Here is a 19794-nt window from a genome sequence, read left to right on the forward strand (position 1 = left end):
TGTCGAAGGGACAAAAAAAGGCTAAGGAAAATGCTCAGGAGAAGAGCAGATCACTTTAACTTTTTTTGATGTATCAAAGTTTGCTATCTACAAGCACCCTTATTGTTTTCTTGCTAGTTTCCTTTTTGCACCACGGAAAAACTAAGAATGAAGTACTTAGTTTTTAACCTAGCACATCCAACCACCATTATAAACTATAAATGTCACCAGTCTTATTATGTCCAGTGTTTATTTTGTTCAATTCAATTTAATTCAGTTAAAGAGAAACCACAACAATCAATGATCCCTTATGAGCAAGAGCTTTTACTACAGTGGGAAGGAAAACGTCCCTTTTTACAGGAAGAAACTTCCAACAGAACCAGGCTCAGGGAGGGGCAGTCATCTGACATGACTGGTGGGGCTGGGTGGATGAAGACAGGATAATAACCAATATGCAAAGAGGTGCATAAACACATAATGGGTTGAATAGGTATCTGACAGACCTGACTAAATCCCAATTTCAAGAGTCAGATGTTTTAGTTCAAAATGCATTTTTTAAAATCTGTTTTTATTTCTCATGACCATTGCTACACACGGACAGTGCCTATTCCATCTGAAAACAGTTATGTTGTTTCATATTTGTAGATGTGATAAACTTGTGCAACCAATGAATGATCAAAAGGGGGGAGTGGAAAATGCTGAGATTTGGCTCTTGTCTGTGCCAAGCTTACCTGGCTAAATGGAAGGTTTCCTGGTTTTATGTTTTGTCTACTTATAATCTTTTAATACAGGAAATACTCAACAATACAAGGAATGAATGTTCCGACTGTATCCTTTTTGCATTGTTTTTTCATTTAGGGGAATAATGACAATAGTCTTTTTTTATTCAATCAAGCCCGTAGTTTGTTTTTTGTTTTTTTAAACAAAGGACTTCCTTTATGCTAAAACCCAAGATCAAATTAAGCATGAGTAATACTGAATTTTCATAAGATGTTCTTTTGATCTCATCAAAATGTAAAACTGAACAACTTAGCATGAACAACAGTCTAAATTTCTAGACTTCCCCTCTGCCTTGCTTCCTCCAGATTTCTTGTGAGGAAGATAAATGAAAAATGTAACATTTAAAGACACATCAACCACCTGTGAATTTTCAAAATCAAGTGTTAGAGGTACTTCAGTCATGTTAACTTCAGTGCATGCTTCAGAAATATATAGGGTCTCTGACAAGTGCTTGCCCATAAATTAAAGAGATAATCTGTGACCATAACTTGTGTCTATAAATAATTCTTTGCTGGTTATTCTTAATCTATAAAGCCACTAAGAATGTGATGGACTGTACTGTTATTTGACCTCTTAGCAAAGACAAAGTTGAACAAGTTGTTCAAGGGATCTTGAAAACACAGATATACATGATATATTTGGTATTCACAAAAAGTTCAGAATGCACGCAGATCCCCAAGTGTTTAATGGACTGCAATAAATTAGTTTGTGAAACACTTGAGCAGGCAGCATTTGCAAAGGTTAGCTGGTCACTTCCTCCAAAAACATCCATATATGCTTCCATATATGAGCAAACATACAAAAAACACACGGGCAGTGATTAAGGCAGCTGAGTGTTGCGGCTTTAAATGATGCATTTAACACTGACTCGTAATCTCACAACACCCTGGCAACAAAACGCTGAAGTTTAAATCTGATATTTTGATGTATCAAAACTACAAACTTACATTGTTCCCTTCAATGAATAGAACAAGTCATAATTTCCAGCACGGGTCGAAACATGCTTAATCCAACAAAAGCTGAAAGAAGCCACATCATATTCTATGACGCTGAAATGGGCAATGAGCCATTAAAATATCATAAACTCAAAACACACCCAGAAACTGGATATATATAAAATTAAAAACAAAAAACAGTAGCTTCAGGATTTATTAGAACAACCATCATAGATGATATCAGAGTTGTGAGCAGAAACATATATGCTGGCTTCATGCCACCATGAAAAGCTGGTCAAGATACATAAAATGTGTAAGACCACCAAAAGAACCTACATTGCTGATGGGACTGTCTGCACTGGACAATTGAACAATGGAAGAAGGTGGCTTGAGCTGATGAATCAGGTATTGCTTTCTAACATCCCCGTCCCACCAATTATGAAATAATTATTAACACAAGGCATAACTGTGAACTGAATGGCTTTGATTAGTCTTGACAGAAGAGTGAAGCTATGACAAACAGGCTGCTGTGGTTCCTGGTTACATGTATGCAGGAAATATCAGCGTCACATGTGTTCACTAAAAACCGGTTGTGGGAAATTTGAAAAACTGAAAAAAAAAACAACATTCCATTTTAATGACAGCAACGACTCTCAATCAGATGCTGCTGTCTTCCTGTTACTGATTTGGATGGGTGATAACACACTCGAACTGTCTATCAATACGTCTATCGTATTGCAAAGCTTTGTGTGTTCAACCAGCTTCCCAGGATCTTTCAAGAAGAAGAAACTGTAGCAGAGATCTAAGATTACTTGTTAGTGTAATTACCCACATAGCATTCTGGTTAGTTGCAATGTTTGTCATTTAATTAAAACAAAAATGTTGGCATTGAAAACACTATTGATGGATCGCTACTCAAAACCCAAGCTGTCACCTGCACTTAACTGTCATGCATTCACACCTATCACCTTTCAAGAAAAACACAAAAGAAAAAACAAAAGTCATGCAGATCAACATAGGAAAGCATAAATGCTCCTGAATGATGGAAAGCATGCTGTCTGTAATTGTCTACTGGGTGTCTAGGAACAGTCCTACCAAGGCAAAGACTGATATGTTGTTTTAGCAGTGAGTCGCATTAAATCGTCTTATTATTCATGAATCGACACAATCACACGAAAACACAAATAGAACATGATTTAAAAAAAAACCCCGATGATAAAACAATCTCCCTCTTTGTCAAACGGTTTTCATTCTTGTTCACTGCACAGTTCCATCCCCGTTCTCTGCGGCCTGCTGGAGCAGGGGGCTAGGAGGAGGAGTTGGCCGTCCGACTGCGGTCTGGAGTGTGGGGCCTCCCTGCTGCTGCGGAGTCGGGGCGGTCTGCCTCTCCCCACCGAAGGGAAAAGGGTAACACCACCTGGGTCTGGGTACAGTTCCCCCCTCCAGGGGCAAGGGTACCTAGACTCGGTTCGTAGAGTACGCTTGGGGAGTGTGATCGTGTGTACAGCGTCTCTTTATGTTTGTCTCCACGTTGGTTGAGTGTGGAGTAAGTGCATATGAGAGCATGAGGGTGGGAATGGATGTTTGTATCTGTGTGTGCCTGTATGTCTGTGTCTATATGTCAGGTTGGGTGTCAGACGCCACCTCTCTGGAGACATCTCAGGCCCTCCAAGGTTTGGAGGCCTATCTCCCCCCACCACCACTTCCCCTGCCAGTGGCGGACTTGTGTCTGGGGATGGGCGCCCAGGTACACACCGGCTCACTCCTTGGTGGCTGCTTATCGGGGCCTGGAGCCTGGGGCTCGCTCGGGCCACTTCGGAGGTGGGGTGCCCCCGGCCTCACGGCCTGGGGCTCGGTCACTCAAGCACAGCTGGCTGCCGGCGGAGCTCACGGGCGTGTCACTGCAACCCCCCCTGGCTTCTGCTCCGCGGCTGCTGAGTGAGCCCTCATCTGGGACTCTCCTCAGCTCTTACTGGGACAGTGGCGCAGCTGCCCCTCTGTTGGTCTTCCTTGGTCTCTTGTGTTCTGGGGGCCTCTGGATGTCTGGAGTTTTGATCTCCTCCATACCTGCTTCATGCCCTGGAGGACGGGGCTGTGCCCCCCCCCCCCCACACACACACACCCCCACACCCTCTAGCAGATCATTACATGAAGGAACCTTTTAAAAAAACAAGCGCGTCCATGCTCACAGGTGTACACACGGGTGATCACACACACAAACGACACCCTTTTTGGCTCCTGCCTCAAAGCACACTGTGTTCTGTTGATCTTATGTGCTGCACAATAATGTTTAATATTTAGTATTTACTGTCATATTCCCATATATCATTGTGATGTTGTTTATTCTATTACTCTTGTTCTCTTCTGCTTGTTTTCTTTTTTCTTTCTCAACAGGTGATCCAGGTGATCGATATATGCATTTTTTTCTTTTTCTTTTTTTTTTCCGCTCATTCTGTTGGTTTTTGTTTTTTGCCCTTCTCCCCCGTCCCTCTTCTCAGCTGTTTCTCTTTCCCTCTTTCTTTCTCCCCTTCTTTCCCCCAGTCAAGTCTGTCCCGTATTCAGCAAGTGAAAATAAAATAAACAATAAAAGGTGAATCAAATGGACCATTACGGCAAGGCTGGGATGGTCAATTTGGTAAAGTAAATCCGTTGGGCATCTTTCTTTGCCTTTAGACAACAATTCTGATGGCAAAAGAGCCAAACAGGACAGGCAAAAAAACAAAAAAAAAAAACAAAACAAAAACAAAACAGTTCCTGATTGTGTAAAACAATAAATGAAAAAAGTGAGATCATTAATCATCACGACACAGTATTAAGGCCACATTAAGAAAAACGATCATTTTGATCATTTTGAGATTGAAGTCGAAACTATTTTGAAGAAAAAGTTTGCTGTACCCTTTACAAAATGCCTTGTTTGGATTAAATTTATCAGCCGTCTTGTTATAAAACATGCATCATATTTATTGCACGAGGCTGTAATAACCTTTACGTAACCTTTCTGTCCAAAGTTGTGTGTTTTTTCCGTCTGCCCAAGGTGCAGTTTTCTTCATATTTTCACCTTTTTATAATGACACCTACACTTTGTCAATGTGCCAAAAGAAAAAGTATTTATTTTCTTGTTACGCAAACCGATTCTGAAGTGCGATTCCGCTTTGTCTTGAAATAACGAGTGTAATCTAGAATTACGACTTTAAACTCGAAATTTCGACTTTATTCTCAAAATGATCGATAATGTATTTTTTTTTCTTAATGTCGCATTAATACTCCGTTGTACTTCCGCGAAATTATTGCGGAGAGATAAAGACCAACTCACATGTTACATGGAGGCGGTGTCCAGCCAGCTGCAGGATGCACTGAGGGAATAAAAAGAGGGAGGGTGAGGTGAGCTGCATCTGAAAACAGGCTGAACGGAGGCACAGGTGCATCAAAGGTAAGACACTGTGCTGCTCAGGTGAAGTGGCTACAATTAGAAACCTGCATTTGTTGCATTCTTTTCTCTATTAACTGCAGCATTTGAAATTTTAGCATTAGTTAATTTTTAGAATTGAATGGTGAAAGTTTTTATATAGGTAAATTTGTCATTCCATACAGCAACATGTTAATTCATAAATTCATTCATTTATTTCTGTGTTTTACATTTTTTCAAAGTATTTTAATTTAATTTAATGTATTTTTTTTTTTTAAATATGTGTGATTCTAAACAATGTGGCTTTTTGCTCTTTTCAGATGGAGTGGTTTAAAGTTGTTGCGTTTGTTGTGTGCGTCCTACCCACCGCTCACTGCGCATCGGACTCTATAGGTATGTATTCACTTAAGAGCTTTTTGTCTACATAAGGGAATCTGAATGTCCTGTTTTAACCCCATCTTTTTTTTTTTTTTTTATCTAGCCTGGTGTTATCATCTCCCATCCTGCAGTAAGTACCCAATATCTCCATTATCTATTCCATGTTGCCCACTGGGTGACCGCTCTCCGGTGACTTTATGTGCCCTTTCTGCTTATAGATGACACAACCTGGCCAAGAATTTCCCCCCAGTATTGCAGCGGCAGCCGACAGTCACCCATTAACATCGTCTCAGCATCAGCCACACCGAACGACAAACTGACTGAATTCACTTTTTTCAAGTATGACAACACCTCCGCAATGACATCCATAGAAAATACTGGCGACACAGGTAAACACCGGGTGTAAGGCCACAAAAGTGTCATCTCGTGTTTTTTAGATAATAATAATAGTAATAATAATTTGAAAAAGAAAAAAAAGACAACATGTCTTACTTGGATTTCAGCGCCCCCCTCTTCTCTACAATTAAACTGCCTTGGACCTGAACATTTCCTCTTACTTCTTTCAGGTTAGGTGTAACTTCACCATGTTTTTGTTTTTCCTCCTTCTTCCAGTCAAAGTGACCCTTAAGAGCGGAGTTAAGATTTCAGGAGGGGACCTGTCCGAGCAATACGACAGCCTGCAGTTTCACTTGCACTGGGGTAATGGCTCCTCTGTGCCCGGCGCAGAGCATACAGTAGATGGAAAGCGCTATCCTATGGAGGTACAGATTTTTTTAACGTTTATTTTGTACATTTATCTTGTACATGTTAAATTGTAAAAATAAATAAATAAATAAAATAAACAAACAAACAAACGAACATCTGTATGATCTTTATGAATTTATGAATTTTCCCAGCTGCATATTGTGAACAGCAAGTCATCCTACAATGGGAATACAAGTCTAGCCGTCAAAGACTCCACCGGACTCGCAGCTCTTGGTTTCTTCATTGAGGTGAGAGAAGCAGCGCACGAGATGATGTAATGCCTGCTGTGTTATTCTGTTTTGGAATCACTGCATTGTCATTGTTGTGTGTGCCTGTGTGTGTGTGTGTGTGTGTGTGTGTGTGTGTGTGTGTGTGTGTGTGTGTGTGTGTGTGTGTGTTTGGGGTGGTGGTGGGGGGTTGTTGGTATACTGTTTACACATCTTAGATGGGTATGACAATGTAAAATAAACTTTTTTTGCAGGTAATGCCAGGTAACTCAACTGGCCAGCCACAAAGCTGGCGCAATTTGACCTCTTACTTGGCCAACATCACACAAAAAGGTAACATTTTTGGTAAACCCCCCCCCCCCCCCCCCCCCCCCACACACACACACACACACACCAAAAAAACCCAACAACCTCCTCTCCTGTTTCTGCCTCTAAATTCTGTAATTTATAGTTCCTTCATGTTGTTTCTGTCCTCAGGCCAGAAAGTTTCCATTGCAGCCGGGTTTTCCTTGGACGACCTGCTCGTTGGTGTGGATCGCACTAAGTATTACCGCTACCTCGGATCCTTGACAACCCCAGCTTGTAATGAGGCGGTGGTCTGGACCGTTTTTAAGGAACCAATTAAAGTCAGTAAAGATCTGGTAGGTGTTATTTCATTTCTTCCTTGTGTCTCCTAATTGTCATTGTTGCAAGCACCAATGCCCTGATAGTGGTTCATGGAGTTAACTGGAAACAAAAAATGTCTCATGACCAGATTGACCTCTTCAGCACCACACTGCACTTCAACGACAGCATGTCACCACTCATGACAAACGTCTACAGAAGCCTGCAGCCTGCACAGAAAGTCTGGACTCAGAGCATCAAGGCCTCTGCCTCCACAACCTGCTTCTCCCTGGGCCTGCTGCTTCTCAGTCTTACATTGGGCTGGAGTTGGAGCTAAAATAGAAAGAGGACATTGTCAACAAACGTGCCTCCCTTCAGCACATGCGTTCTTTCCCTATTTAATTAAAACAGGCTTTTGCTGATTTCTAATGTAGCTCTTTATGTTTCACATAATCACGAAAAGTGCGAAGAATAATTTATTAAGGTGAGGGCTACTTATCTCTGCTATTCTTGATTATGGCTACCTGCTACAAAGCTTTAACCTGTTTAAAGATTTGCATTTGTATGTCTGCACCTCATGCTTGCACCTCAAGTTTACTTTAAGCAATGACATGCACAAGTTTTCATTTTGCGAGGCCAACACGGTCTGAACAATTGAGGCATGTTCCACGTCCGCGTTGAGCTGCCAAGCTACACTTGACAAAGAGATGCACCTGCAGTGTAGTTCTGGTAGTTATGAAATCCAGCATTATAAGAATGTGACACGTGAAGATATGCCTTGATGTTGGCATGTGCACATAGTTTAGTTTACCAAACGGTGATTGAAGGATCAGGGGACTGTCTTGTCCTTGTTATTTTTTGTATTTATTTTAAACTATTGTAAACTTTATTTTGGCTCCATCGGTGCAGCCACTATTGCAGTTGAAGTGGAAAATGGAAAAAGAAAACATGCTGATTCTTTTATGAAGGCTTTGTGTGTAACTTTCCCAGAGAATAACTTATCAGTGATGCACATTGTTTGTCTTTAGTACTGAACTGTATTGCTTGAACATGAAGAAAACTGTCACTTTCCTGGTCTTATTAAAAGACAATTAAAATTATTCATGACTGTTTTTGCAGTTTTACTGTCTTTTTTAATTCTTGGAAGTTTCTAGAACTTTTGAAATGATACTGTCACGGTCTGGCTGGCAGACCGTGGGGAGATGGGGAAATAGGACCCAAACGCCGGACTCTTCAGTGCAACAGTGTTTATTTACAAGGTGGTGAAGTAAACAACAATAAATCCCCAGTTTCCCAGACTCCCGTGTAGTGTCTTCTTCCCAAAAGTCCCCGTGTAGTGCTCTCTGCCCCAGTGTCCCTGCACTCCCCGTGCTCACTGCTCCTTCTCGTCCCACACTCCTCCTGAGGGGAAAACAATAGAGGCAGCCGTTAACACTTATCCCAGCAGGCATACACTCACACTTGACTAGTTTGAAGACTGACGTGTAGTCAAACGCAATAATCCAGCGTCGGTGGAAGCTCCATCGCTCATCTAAATAGCTCCCCCGACGAGCCCAGATGAGGAGCAGGTGTGCGGCCAGGACTTCGGGTGTGGCCAGCCCTCAAGTTAGACCACGCCCCCAGGGCTGAAGGTGCCTGTAACTTGGCCACAGCAGAAAGGCAAAACACACACACACACATACCTGCCTACATACAGATGTGCATAGGGGCAGCGCAGACAACACACCAAATAATAATAATAATAATAATAACAACAATAACAATAATAGTCACAGTCCCCACTGCCCACGGACCCCGAGTCCCCAGAGCCGGGTCCGTGACAGTACCCCCCCTCTAAGGGTCGGCTCCCGACGACCCAAAACACAACAGAAACCACAACCCAACCACCCCAGGGCGGGCGGCGGGGGGGGAAACAGGACGGAGGGCCGGAAAACCCCAGTTCAAAAGTCCAACCACTGCCATGGTGGCAGCAACAGTTCTTGCGGCCAACCCAGTGGACCGCAAGCAGGCAAAACCCGCTATGGGTCAGGCAGTGGTGGGAAAACCGTTCGGGCGGCCTACCTCCAACCCCGTGGTGGGAGCAGAACGCTTCAGGCGGCCTGCCACGGATCCGGTGGCGACGGCGTTGCAGTTCCGGCGGGCGGCCACGGGTCCGGTGGCGGCGGCATTGTAGCTCCCGCCTCAGCACAACCCATGATTCTCGATGTACCGGCCGGGCTGCAGGACGTGGCGGCCGGGCTGCTGGACGTGGCGGCCGGGCTGCTGGACGTGGCGGCCCCTCCAGCACGCCGACCTCCAGCTCTGGCTCAGCGGATCCCTCCGGACCTCCGAGCTCCTCCGGTGGCAGCGCGGGCTCACCAGGCTCGCTGAGCTCCTCTGCTGGCAACGCCGGTCCCTCCGGCTCGTTGAGGTCCGCCAGCAGCGGTGCGGGCTTCTCAGTGGGTGGCTCGCTGAGCTGCTCCAGCTCACAGTGCTCCTCCGGCATTAGCTCGCTGGGCTCCCCCGGCTCACTGTGCTCCTCCGGCATGCCGAGCTCCTCCAGCATTAGCTCGCTGAGCACCTCCGGCTCGCTGAGCACCTCCGGCTCGCTGAGCTCCACAGCTGGTGACGCGGGCTCCCCCCGCTCACTGAGCTCCTGCTCGGGCAGCGCGAGCTCCACCTGCAGCTCCCGCTCGCTGAGCTCCTGCTCGGGCAGCGCGAGCTCCACCTGCGGCTCCCGCTCGCTGAGCTCCTGCTCGGGCAGCGCGAGCTCCACCTGCGGCTCCCGCTCGCCGAGCTCCAGCTCCGGCTCGTTGAGCTCCTCCAGCAGCAGCGCTGGCCCCCCAGCTGGCTCGCTGAGCTCCTCCGGCTCGCTGAGCTCCTCCGGCTGCGGCGCGAGATCCCCATGCACGCTGAGCCGGTCACCTAGCGGTGACGATGGCGACATGGCAGCAGCAGGCGGTGGATGTGGTGGCAGAGCAGTGGATGTGGAAGGTGGAACAGATGATGACTGACCGACTAGCTGGGCAGCTAATTGAAGTGAGGGTGATATGTCCAACATGAAGGGTGGAGAGGAAAACAATGTTACCGCTGGCTCAGCAATTTCCAGGGGGCCAGAGGCAACTGAGGCCTCCAGTTCAGCCTCTGGGGAAGCCCTGGGGAGAATCTCAGCCTCCCGATTGTCTGTAGTGGCAGGCTCATGTTCTAGCACTGGGTCCGCGGCTCCTCGTACGGTCAGTCCAGAGTCAGCTGGTTCTTCCCAAACCACAGGAGTGAGGTGAGCTTCGGTTTGATGAGGATGACGCCGGTGCCGTCTCTTTCGTGTTGGCGGGGCAAAGGAACCTGTCCCCTGTTCATCTGTGACTGGATTAGTTAAAATGACAGGGTCCGGTTTACTCACTGTGGTGACCAGCACTGTCGGTCTTTGGTCTGCTGACACAGAGGTCATTGAAGAAGTGAGAGGAGATGGAGTAGGGCGCCGTCCTCCTTGCAGTGGAGGGTCCAATAGGTGAGCAGCAAGCGGCGGTGGGAAAACCTTCCGCCTATTAAGAAAAAACCAGGCAGCGAGGGCTGCCAGGGAGGCAGGACAGCCTAAACCAAACAGTTCAAAGCTAGAGCTAGCCCTCAACACAGTTACAATTTGAATTAGTTTTGCAATGTCCAGAAAGCTCATGGAACAGGTGGTTGAAGACAGGAAGGCATCAAAAAATACGACCTGCATGTGTCTCTGATGTGGATCCGCCGCCTGGATAATGCTCCGACAGTATTTCCAGAGCTGGGCGAGCAATTCCTCCTGTGAGACGGTCCTTGAGTCCGCTGGGCCCATAATGGCTGGATTATTCTGTCACGGTCTGGCTGGCAGACCGTGGGGAGATGGGGAAATAGGACCCAAACGCCGGACTCTTCAGTGCAACAGTGTTTATTTACAAGGTGGTGAAGTAAACAACAATAAATCCCCAGTTTCCCAGACTCCCGTGTAGTGTCTTCTTCCCAAAAGTCCCCGTGTAGTGCTCTCTGCCCCAGTGTCCCTGCACTCCCCGTGCTCACTGCTCCTTCTCGTCCCACACTCCTCCTGAGGGGAAAACAATAGAGGCAGCCGTTAACACTTATCCCAGCAGGCATACACTCACACTTGACTTGTTTGAAGACTGACGTGTAGTCAAACGCAATAATCCAGCGTCGGTGGAAGCTCCATCGCTCATCTAAATAGCTCCCCCGACGAGCCCAGATGAGGAGCAGGTGTGCGGCCAGGATTTCGGGTGTGGCCAGCCCTCAAGTTAGACCACGCCCCCAGGGCTGAAGGTGCCTGTAACTTGGCCACAGCAGAAAGGCAAAACACACACACACACATACCTGCCTACATACAGATGTGCATAGGGGCAGTGCAGACAACACACCAAATAATAATAATAATAATAATAACAACAATAACAATAATAGTCACAGTCCCCACTGCCCACGGACCCCGAGTCCCCAGAGCCGGGTCCGTGACAGATACATAGCTGGGTGGAGTCCTCATCTGCATTTGCTACTGTCATGGTCCTGGGTCGTGCGACCCAGTGTTTTGTGTTTAGTCTATTTTGATGTTTATTGTTTGTTTAGGTTCAATAAGTTATTCCAGCTCATTTGTAATTATATTACCCTTGTATTAAGCCTCCCTTGCCCTTCATGTGTTTATGTCTGTGTGTCTTGTGTTGTCAAGTTCATGCTGTCGCTTCTGTCATCTTCCCCTGTACTCCGTCTCCCTGGTTCGTGCGTCTACCTGTCATGAGTCATGTCTGCATGGTTATGTTTAGTTCATGTCATGTCTAATCTCCATGTTTCCTGTTTTACTTTGAAAGTCTGTATTCAATGTCAGTGTATTTAGTTTCACCTCTTCTGTCCTGTCGTTAGGTTCATGTGTGTCAGCTGTGCTCCCATGTGTGGCCACTTCCCCTGATCATCCCTCATGTGTATTTAGTCTCTGTGTTTCATGTAGTCTGTGTCGTGTCGTCTGTGTTCTCACCTCCATGTTTTCACGGTCAGTCCTTTCAGTGATCATCTTAGTCTCTGAGTTTTCTTAGTTTGTCACAGTATTAGTTTTCCCAGTTTAGTTATAGTCTAGTCACGCTATCCCTGCGTTGTTTGTACACTTTGTCTTCAGCCATAATAAAGGCTCGCTTTCTGTTAAGTTCACTCCCGTCTACTCACTTGTGTACGCACCTGGGTCCATTACACACACCACCGCACGGCCTGTCTCTGCATACCGTGACAGTACGACGCGACCATGCCCAGCGACACAAGAACAGGAGATCATCCGGACAGTGGAGTCGCTATGCGGCAAGTGGCTGCAGTGTTCCAGAGAGGAGGAACGGAAAGAGTTAGTCCGCCAAGTAGGGGTATGCGTGTTCGTATTCCCTTGGTTATGGGAGGCACTGAATCCCCTCATCATTGACTTTCTCGTCTCCTCTATCCAACTCCGCCTGCAACAGCAGCTGTCCTGTGTGCGTGAGCCGTCGCCAGAGCCATGCGGTAGCTCTGTTTCCCCGCTGCCTCGTGAGCTAGAAGCAGTCAGAGTTGGTACGGTGAGGCTCACCGCCGACACACCCTCGGCTCACGCTCCATCGGCTTCTGCATCCTCGCCACCGCCTGACTGCACTACGCGGCTCAAGGAGATGCCAGCTGCTATTGACTTCGGCGAGGAGGAGCGGCAGCAGGTATTACGGGCGTATCGGGAGGACGAGCTCCATTGGAAGCCCTGGCTCATCCCCGAGGAGGAGTTCTCGCCAACCGCCCCGCCTCGCACCTGCCGCCCCGCCCTCGCCGCCTCGATCGGACTACTCGTGTCCTGCTGCCTTTCTAGCACGGATGTGGTTGGAGGACGAGGAGCCGGTCGCCATGGAAAGTCAGGTTTTGTCCACAGCCGCTTCAAGGAGAAAGCGGCGTTCTCGCCTCCGTCGCGCACCGCTACGTCCCGTCTCGCCGCATCCATGAACCAGTTAACAATCCTAACAGCAATAAAGATGACTGTGTCCTCAGCGTCATGACTTCTGAACCTGAATGTTGTGCTGATGCAAACAATAACTGTATTGTTCTCGAGTTGTTTAACCCTGGTACAGCAAGCTTTGAGCAGACAATTCCTGAACCTGGTACTATGAGCAACAGTTCTAACGTTGCCGTTAATGAAAATGTGTCTGTATCCGCCGGCACTAACCTAGCACCCAGCTCTACAGGGGTTTTTAGCGCAGTACAGGACGGATTGTCTGTAAAGTGCAACGCTGGGATAACCAACCCACCATTATTTGCAGCCACCAACCATTGTACTTCTGTACTGTGTCTTCCTACCAAGTCAAAGGGTTTTTCTGAGTTAACTAGTGATGAGGACGTTAAGTCTCACACAGTGAACCTGCAGTCGGTGGGTTTTTCTGAAATAATGAAAGATGCTGGGAGTAAAGGTTCAGACTCAAAGTATTCTGTATCGACTTCCGGTTTGGAAAGCTACAAGATAGCAGCATAGGAGAACGTGTACCTGACGCCTTAATTAAAAATAGCCCATAGAGACCCGATTTCGTAAAGATTCTTATTAAAATAAGACAACTGAATAAGGGTTACAAGATGCCAAGAACTAAAAATAGTAAGAAATCTACGCAGCATGAATCGCACGAGGAAGACGGAGAAGGCCAGAACTCACCAGCTGGTAGCGTCATAGAGGACAGTGATATGCTAGCAGAAGCAAAAGAACACGCTAGCATAGCAAGCTTGGACCTTATTCTCCAAGAATTAAGGGAATTCAGAAGAGATAATGGAGCACAATTGAAGGAAATCAGAGAGGAAATAAACAAAACCAACAAGAGAGTGGAAGAGGTAGAAGAAAGAATAGTGGATGTAGAAACTCAAATACAAGCTAACGAGGAAGCAGTAACAGAGATGCTCAAACTGCATATTGAGATGGATGCCAAACTGACAGACCTGGAGGGACGGTATAGAAGAGAAAACATTCGAATATATGGTGGGAGGGGTCAGAAGACAACTCTACATCAATGGTCGTATTTGTGGAGAGTTTATTACGACAGAATCTGGAGTTGGTGGACTCCGCGGAGCTGCGAGTGGAAAAAGCACATCGCGCGTTGATGTCAAAACCACCGCCAGGAGTGACGCCACGGTCAATCGTTGCCAAACTGTCTAGTTACAGAATGAAAGAAGAAATATTGAAATTGACCTGGCAGAAGCGTGGATTTGACTACCAAGGCAAGACGGTTAACTTGGATCACGATTATGCACCAGAGATTTTAAAGCAGCGAAAGGAATACGCAGAGGTGAAAGCTGTGTTAAAAGACAAGAAAATCCGATTCCAAACTCCTTTTTCAGCAAAGATGAGAGTCTTTTATCCCGAGGGAACAGTGCTATACGGCTTGGTGGAGGAGGCGACAGGTGATATGGTAAAGAGGGGATTCCCGGTGACGATCATCAAATGCCCGGAGACGCTTCTGGAACAGATCCAACGTTTATCGTGGCGCACAGAAAGGAAAACACGGAGCCAAGTAAAAAAAGACCAGACCCGAGATTATAAGGAAAGACTACGAGTATTTAGACGTCAAGAGCAAGAATGAGTGGAACACCGAAAAATTGAGGCATAAAGGGAACAGGTGGTGAGTTTAATGTCATTAAAGTGTCTTCCGAGGAAACTAGCCATATACACTGGTAAAGACTTCTTATCTCGAAACAATATATTGAAGTGGCAATGCAGAAATTGAAAATAGGCGGACGTGCTACCTATGCTATTAGTAGAATGGACATTGGCCGGCTGGCTAAGGAAGGCCCTGTCTCACATAGAGGTGAGAGAGGCCCCCCCTCGAAGCCCCCTTTTTTATCGGGGCTTACTTAGGGTCATATCGGGGACCCCACAGTTGGAAGTCTTTTTTTTCTTTTTTCTTTTTCTTTGACCAAATAAAGCTTATTTCTGTAGCTATTGTTCTATACAGCTTTAATGTTAATATTAATGCTTGCTTATGTATGTTTAGGGAGTGGTCTGATAGTATATGTCGTTGTTACATTAATAATATTCAAATAGTAAGGGTATGCTCAAAGACAAGGTAAAAATCATATCATATAATGTAAATGGCCTGTCGAATCCAATTAAACGTAATAAAATTTTAACAAAAATGAAGAAAGAACAAGTACAAATAGTGTATCTACAGGAAACCCATCTAGACTGTAAGGAGCATGAAAAACTGAAAAGAATGGGTTATACAACAGTTTTCTCCTCTTCCTATAAAACTGGACGAAGGAGAGGAGTGGCTATCCTGATATCAAGCAAATTACTCTTTGAAAAAATATCCGAGATAAGTGATAAAGAGGGACGTTGTATTTTGGTAAGGGGAAACATTGAGGGGAACCCAGTCACGTTGTTAAATATATATGCACCCCCTGGAAGCGATATTTATTTCTTTAAGAGATATGATGGTAACAGAGACAGTAGGTTTTCTAATTTGCGGAGGAGATTTAAATATACATCTACAACCAAAGCTAGATATCTCCAATAGAAAAGTACAGAATACTAAAACATTAATTAAGAATATAAATACATTGATGAAGGAGGTGGGACTAATTGATATATGGAGAGACTTGCATCCCTACCAAAGGGATTATATTTATTTTTCCTCACCGCACTTGTTATACACAAGAATAGATTATTTCATAACTTTTGGGAAAAATAAAGATAAAATAAACACTTGTGAAATTGGAGCAATAGACTTAAGCGATCATGCACCAGTATACCTGTCTGTTGATTTAAACCTGCAACCAAAACTCAATAATTGGAAATTAAATTCAAGCTTACTGAATGATCCTCACTTCAAAGAACAAATTAAGAAAGAGATTCACTTCCATAGCTGGACTGGCCATCGAGCATACCGGGCATTTGCCCGGTGGGCCGCTGGCGATTTTTTGTTTTTGTGGGCCGATGGATTTATTTATTTTTTTTTAGGAAGGGTATATATAATGAAAGGTGTTGGATTGACCAATTGGTCATGATCGACTCTGGGCTGGACCAATTACAGCCGAGGAGGCCGAATGCACCCGCCCCCTTGTTTAGCAATCACGTGATTTTTGCGCATTGCATGCCGGGAACTCGTGGCAAAACAATCCAAGTACCGCATCAAATGCAAGCATTTGCAGCACCACAAAACGTTCATTCTCCGGTTCCAATACCTTCTTGTTTTTTCTTTGCCGCACAAAAAAGGAATGTACAAAACAAAAGGAGAACAATGCCGGTCCGTACAAAGACAGACTCGACGAAAAGACAAAGAAAAGATACGAGGAAAAAATCAGAGGTGTGAAAGGGTCAGACCCTTACGAGCACACAGAGGGACAAAAGACGTTAGCGTGCTGCCCAACTTTCACCACGCTCATATTTATAAATACACGGTTCTTGGAGTGAGTGCATACACTCATGAAGTTTAGTAACTTCAGGTCACTGCAACAAGCCCAGGTACAGTTTACCAACGGATGGGTACAGGACCTTGAAATGCACCGTGTAGAACGAAAGACCATCGTATGAACAAAGGTAAATGGTAAATGGTAAATGGCCTGCATTTGTATAGCGCTTTTCTAGTCCATAGGACCCCAAAGCGCTTTACACTACATTCAGTCATCCACCCATTCACACACATATTCACACAGGTAAGTTTACCAGTCTCACAAATCGTCGTCATAAATACACATTCGTTAACCGTTTATTAATATAACCTTTGAACTCAACGGTAATTAATTAGTAGTGGAAATAATTTCTGGTAGCATTACAGAAATGTAGCAATGACAATAATATTGTATGTTGTAATCGCACTGGACAATTAGTGATACAAAACAACTGTTTTACCCTGTGAATAAAAGTATATGTTTTTGTCAATGTACCATGGCAATAACAGAAGTGAAACGCAATATTGTGTCAGGACAATTTACTATTTATGCACAATAAACAAAGGAGCATAGCGCGACAATTTCTGTTCAGCGCCAGACTTGCTTGTAACCTATATCACCAATTATGTTAAGAAAAATGACGTATTAACGACTAAAAAACTCTGACCTTTGTGGGAATGCTTGGAGCAGACTAACATGTGAGCTGGAGGGTTCTGGGACGTTATATTTGGTATATCCAGACCATCCGTCGGCTCTTACTTCGGAAACATGGCTTAAAACATTTCTCTTCAACGACGTAATCCGATAAAAAAAAAAACGATCGGCTTCCCGTGGCTGTCATGCGACCGGCTGTTGCAGTTAATAATACAACAGCTTCTTGCCATTTTTTGTGTTTCTTTTATCGCTGTGTAACTGAGTTCAATTGAAAGCCTGCGTGCGCTAGTACCTCTTGCCACAAGTTCCCAGAATCCTTTGCGGTTTTACCCCTGAATGACGTCACATTTTCAATCTTTATCCTGGTGGGCCGGTCTCTAGTCAAAATGCCCGGGCCGATTTTTTGTCCCAGTCCAGCCTTGTTCACTTCTATATGGAAACTAACAGTGTTGGGTAAGTTACTTTAAATTAGTAACTTAGTTACATTACTAGTTACTTCTATCAAAAGTAACTCAGTTACTTCAAGTTACTCGTTACTTTCAGAGTAACTAGTTACTAGGGAAAGTAACTTTGGTTTTACTCAGAATTCTCTTGTTAATGTGTTGCTTCCGTAACTGGATACCCAGCAAGATTGCCAGTCTTCTAGCTTGCTTACTTGCCACAAGTGCACTGTGCCACCTACCAATTGAAAGGAAAAAATAATGTGCACATTTCCACGAGAGAAATCCCATGCCTGATTCTATCCTAGCCTGCTTTTTACATCCAACACAAAAACTGCAGTCGTGGTGCTTTCGATTGTACTCAGAACTCGGAAATTCTGCCTTCTGAATAGGAAGATGTAGGTAACACCAGACTGCAGATAAGCTGCATACAGGGCTGGACTGGGACAAAAAAATCGTCCCGGGCATTTTGACTAGACACTGGCCCACCATTATAGGAAAAATCATAAAGCCTTTGAATGAAAATAAACTCTGTTGTGACAGTGATGTACACTGTTCTGATGGTATATATGTATCAATCTATCAATTGTTTGTTGTAAGACTCAGATAATTATTTTTTTTAAAAATGAGACATTTTAAATGAGAATAAGAAAGTATTTCTTTGTGCCCCCCTTTACCTTTTAATGCCCTACATGGACCCCTGGCAACACTTTGCTAGACCCGCCCCTGCACAGTTACCAGCTGTTAGCTACTTAGAAAAGGATCCTGGTGTTATTTGTCTCTCAGAAGCAGTTCATAACTTCTCTTCAACTCATTCATGTTAACTAAAAGGTAAACCTGTTTCTCCATCACAGCTCTGATGATTCAGTAAGGACATCTCCTGGTTTCATCTTCATGTTTCCCTCTCATTACATAACCAAACCGATATCATGACCAGCAGCTTTACAGCTGTGGCTCCAGCAAACATCAGCTGATACTAGAAATTAATATTAAATAAATTCTAACAACAGCTGATCAAGCTTAAAAGTGCTGCTGTTGTTTACCGCGACATCCGCTGGTTTCCTCTTTCTGGCGCAAAGTGGGCGATAAACAAACAAGAGAGAAAAGCCGATCAGCTGATCATTGATCAGTTTCATGATTGAAGTAGAAACAGGAGAGGGAGGGTGAGAGGATGAGAGAAGAAGAAACAGCTGTGCAGCGTAAACACAGAATAACTCCAGCTTTGTGTCTTTTCCATTGTAGCTGAAGTCCGGGACAAACTGTGTTCCTTTTCACCTCAATAAGAAACGCGTAATATTTTCTCTGAATAGAGACGATTCCGTTTTTTACGGGACGGTTGGCAACTCTAATAATTAACCTTATGAACAAAATAAAGTTCAACATCAGTAACATAGCACCCACCCAGCTGTATAGGAACTCCGTCATGCTAGCTAGCACGCAGTACGAAAAAGTCAGCATAACGAAAATAAACTCCACCTAAACTTGGTTCATATCTGACCCAGATGGACTGCAGGTCATAACTTCTTACCTGAAGTTCAGTTCACCTGACACTCTCGGACCAGCGGCCGCTTCGGGTCTCTCCTCTTGCCTCCCTTTTCCTTCATCCACCTGCTGGCCTCCACCACTTGCTAATGTTACTGAATCTGTGGAAGCTCCGCGATAGCCACCACATGAAGTAACGAATAACGAGCCTATTTAAATCCCAGTAACGAGTAACGCGTTCCCGGTTTTGGCATAGTAACTAGTTACCGTGCTCGTTACCACAATAATAACGTAGTTACTGTAACGCGTTACTTAATAACGCGTTAGTCCCAACACTGGAAACTAATGACAATGGTGAGGTGTCTCCTCCTATTCTGTGGGATGCCTTAAAAGCTGTCCTGAGAGGGAAAATTATAGCAATATCCTCTTATAAGAAAAAGATGAGAAATAAGAAATTAGAAGAGCTACAAAATAAGTTAGAAGAATTAGAGAAAAGGCATAAAAGAAAAACATCTCAGGATATATTGGAGGAAATGAAGAAAACAAGAAATGAAATAAATGATTTGACCACATATGAAATAAAAAAAAAATTTATGTTTCTTAAACAAAGGTATTATGAGGGAGGATCAAAAGCAATGAATGTATTAGCCTGGAAACTAAAAAAGAAAATAGCAGATAATACAGTTCACAAAATTAAACATCCAGTGACAAAACTAATAAAAAATAAACCAATAGAAGTTCAGAGTGCATTTGAAACATTTTATAAGACTCTTTATGCTAATAACACAGAG

The 19794-nt window shown here is 44.5% G+C and overlaps 2 protein-coding genes across 2 annotated transcripts in view; one reads left to right on the plus strand and one right to left on the minus strand.

Annotated features, from left to right (window-relative positions):
• The window catches only part of LOC113019255 (receptor-type tyrosine-protein phosphatase H-like), a 423637-nt gene that overhangs the window by 246119 nt on the left and 157724 nt on the right, over window positions 1–19794 (minus strand).
• On the plus strand, window positions 5102–8057 carry LOC113019287 (carbonic anhydrase 4-like). The gene is made up of 9 exons (XM_026162893.1): window positions 5102–5124; window positions 5421–5493; window positions 5582–5608; window positions 5697–5867; window positions 6091–6239; window positions 6375–6470; window positions 6704–6782; window positions 6927–7090; window positions 7204–8057. Exons 2-9 carry the CDS (start codon window positions 5421–5423, stop codon window positions 7387–7389), a joined length of 945 nt encoding a protein of 314 aa, XP_026018678.1. The 5' UTR covers window positions 5102–5124; the 3' UTR covers window positions 7390–8057.

The sequence above is a fragment of the Astatotilapia calliptera genome, chromosome 3, assembly GCF_900246225.1.
Source record: "Astatotilapia calliptera chromosome 3, fAstCal1.2, whole genome shotgun sequence".
NCBI classification, from domain to species: Eukaryota; Metazoa; Chordata; class Actinopteri; order Cichliformes; family Cichlidae; genus Astatotilapia; species Astatotilapia calliptera.

What these genes read in the sequence shown, in the direction of transcription:
- LOC113019287 (XM_026162893.1), top strand. Translation starts at nt 5,421, where the DNA reads ATGGAGTGGTTTAAAGTTGTTGCGTTTGTTGTGTGCGTCCTACCCACC. An exon ending in TTATCATCTCCCATCCTGCA is followed by an intron (nt 5,609 to 5,696) that starts GTAAGTACCCAA and finishes TTCTGCTTATAG; the next exon opens with ATGACACAACCTGGCCAAGA. An exon ending in TTAAAGTCAGTAAAGATCTG is followed by an intron (nt 7,091 to 7,203) that starts GTAGGTGTTATT and finishes TCTCATGACCAG; the next exon opens with ATTGACCTCTTCAGCACCAC.